Below are 2,088 nucleotides of genomic sequence, written 5' to 3'. Positions count from 1 at the left end.
CGAAGCTGCACTGCGGCGAGGACAAGATTCCGGTCATCGCGGAATCGCTCGACCGGTCGCGGTTCCGGAGCCGCCACGCGCTCGCGAACGCGGACCCGGAGGACCTGAGGCCGCTGGGCATCCGCGGCGACGACGTCGACCGCGTGAAGACCAAGGCCGTCCAGGAGCTGCCGGACCTCGAGGACGAGGAGCTCGACGAGATGCAGCGGGTCGTCGACGAGAAGGACGCGCAGGAACGAGCCGCGGCGGCCTCGGCGTTGATGAACACGGAGGACGGCGACTTCGAATTCGACTTCACGGGGTCGGACCCGACGGCGGAGCTCAAGACGGACAAGTCGGGCATCGAGTACGGGCCCCAGGCGGTGACGCACCTACGCGAGGACAAGGGCCGCGCGCGCGCGAACACGAACATCCGCGCGCACTACCACCACGCGAACCGCATGAGCATGGCCCAGGTCTCGGAGCTGGCGAACGAGTACTCATAAGCTGGTTTTTAAAATTTACTTCTCGTTTACTTCAATATGCCGCGTTGAAGCTCCTGCGCGACGGCGGTAGTCTGGGCCTCTTTTGCGACGCTGCGCTGGTGACGAGGCGCTGCTAGTCTGGGCCTCTCACGAGGCTGCGCTGCTCGAAGCGCTGCTACATGACCTCGCGCATTGCCGCTGCAGTGCTGCTTCAGATGTCCGCGGCCGCAGCGTTCGACGTCGCCGTCGTCACGGGCGCCGGCTCCGGCATTGGCCGCGCCACGGCGGTAGAGATCTGCCGGCGCGGCGTGCGCGTCGTCGGCGTCGGCCGGCGCGCGGCGGCGCTCGCGGAGACGCGCACCGTGTGCGGCGACGGCTTCACGGCCGTCGCCGCGGACGTCGGCACGGAGGACGGCCGCGCCGCCGTCGCGGCGGCCGCGCGCGCTTCGACCCCGCGGAAGACCGTCGTCGTCCACAACGCGGCCGCGGTCGGCGAGACGGCGCCGCTCGGCGCGCTCACGCTCGGCGGCTGGCGCGCGGCCATGGCGACGAACGTCGAGGGCCCGCTGTTCCTCACGCAGGCGCTCCTGCCGGGCCTCGGCGCCGGGTCGCGCGTGCTGCACGTGTCGTCGGGCGCCGCGCACGGCGGCGCCGAGGGCCTCGCGGCCTACTGCGCGTCCAAGGCGGCGCTCAAGTCCGTCTACGAGTCCCTGCGCGGCGAGCTCGGCCCGGCCGTGCTCGTGGGCAGCGCCATGCCCGGCGTCGCGGACACGCCCATGCAGCGGGCGCTCGTCGCCGAATTGCCGGCCGCGCACGCGATGCGGCCCTACTTCGAGGGCCTGCGCGCGGAGAAAGCGCCGGCGGGCGGCGCGGGCCGGCCGCCGCCCGCCGCGGGCCTCGACGCGCCCGAAAACGTCGCCGCGTTCTTCGCGTGGCTCCTCTTCGACTGCCCGGCGGACGAGTTCGTTTCGAAGGACTGGGACATCCAGGACGCGGCGCACCACGCGCGCTGGGCGTCGTAAAGGCCACAGCGGGGGTCCGGGGAAGGTCACAACAGGGGTCCGTTAGACGCTCGCGAGGTGGACGAGGGACGCCGCGTCGCGCTGGGGCAGCCCGACGTCGACGAGGTCCTGGACCGTGAGGAAGGAGAGGTCCTCGAGCGTCTCGATCTCCTCGCCGCGGAGGAGCGCGAGGTGCCGGCCCATGCCCACGCGGCCGAGGAAGCCCGCGAGGGACGCCGGCCCCCGTGGCCCTCCGTGAGCCGGTAGAGGCACTGCGTGACGAGCTTCTTGACGCGGCGCCGCGGCGCCGCGGCGCGTCGCGGCCTCGAGCGCCGCCTTCTGCCGCCGCACGTAGGCCTGCTCCTTCTCGTCGATGGACGCGGCGATGGCCCGCGCGATCTCCGCGTCGACGTCGTCGGGGGGGCGCGGCGGCGGCGCCGTCTCCCGCGCGCTCGCCGCGAGCGCGCGCCGGAGGTCGTCGTCGTCGTCGTCGCGGCGCGGCGGCGGCGGCGGCGCGGCGCGCGCGCTCTCGGCGAGGGCCCGCCGCAGTTCCGCGTCGTCGTCGTCCTCGCGCGCGCGCGACCGGAGCGCCTCGCCGGAGCTCGCCGCGAGGGCCTGGCGCA

The 2,088-nt window shown here is 73.8% G+C and overlaps 2 protein-coding genes across 2 annotated transcripts; both read left to right on the top strand.

Moving 5' to 3' along the window:
* Window positions 1-70: 70 nt before the first annotated feature.
* AURANDRAFT_69022 (expressed protein) lies at window positions 71-485 on the top strand (the record flags this gene model as incomplete). The annotated part of the gene is made up of 1 exon (XM_009044767.1): window positions 71-485. A coding segment is annotated over one exon (415 nt), but the record flags the coding sequence as incomplete, so codon positions are not given.
* A 224-nt stretch (window positions 486-709) lies between these two features.
* AURANDRAFT_17315 (hypothetical protein) lies at window positions 710-1,477 on the top strand (the record flags this gene model as incomplete). Its single annotated transcript, XM_009044768.1, has 1 exon — window positions 710-1,477. A coding segment is annotated over one exon (768 nt), but the record flags the coding sequence as incomplete, so codon positions are not given.
* Between the last annotated feature and the right edge of the window lie 611 nt (window positions 1,478-2,088).

Source organism: Aureococcus anophagefferens, assembly GCF_000186865.1.
Source record: "Aureococcus anophagefferens unplaced genomic scaffold AURANscaffold_789, whole genome shotgun sequence".
Taxonomy (NCBI): domain Eukaryota; class Pelagophyceae; order Pelagomonadales; family Pelagomonadaceae; genus Aureococcus; species Aureococcus anophagefferens.
The sequence above is the reverse complement of the archived record's forward strand: the minus strand, read 5'-3'. Positions and strand labels throughout refer to the sequence as shown.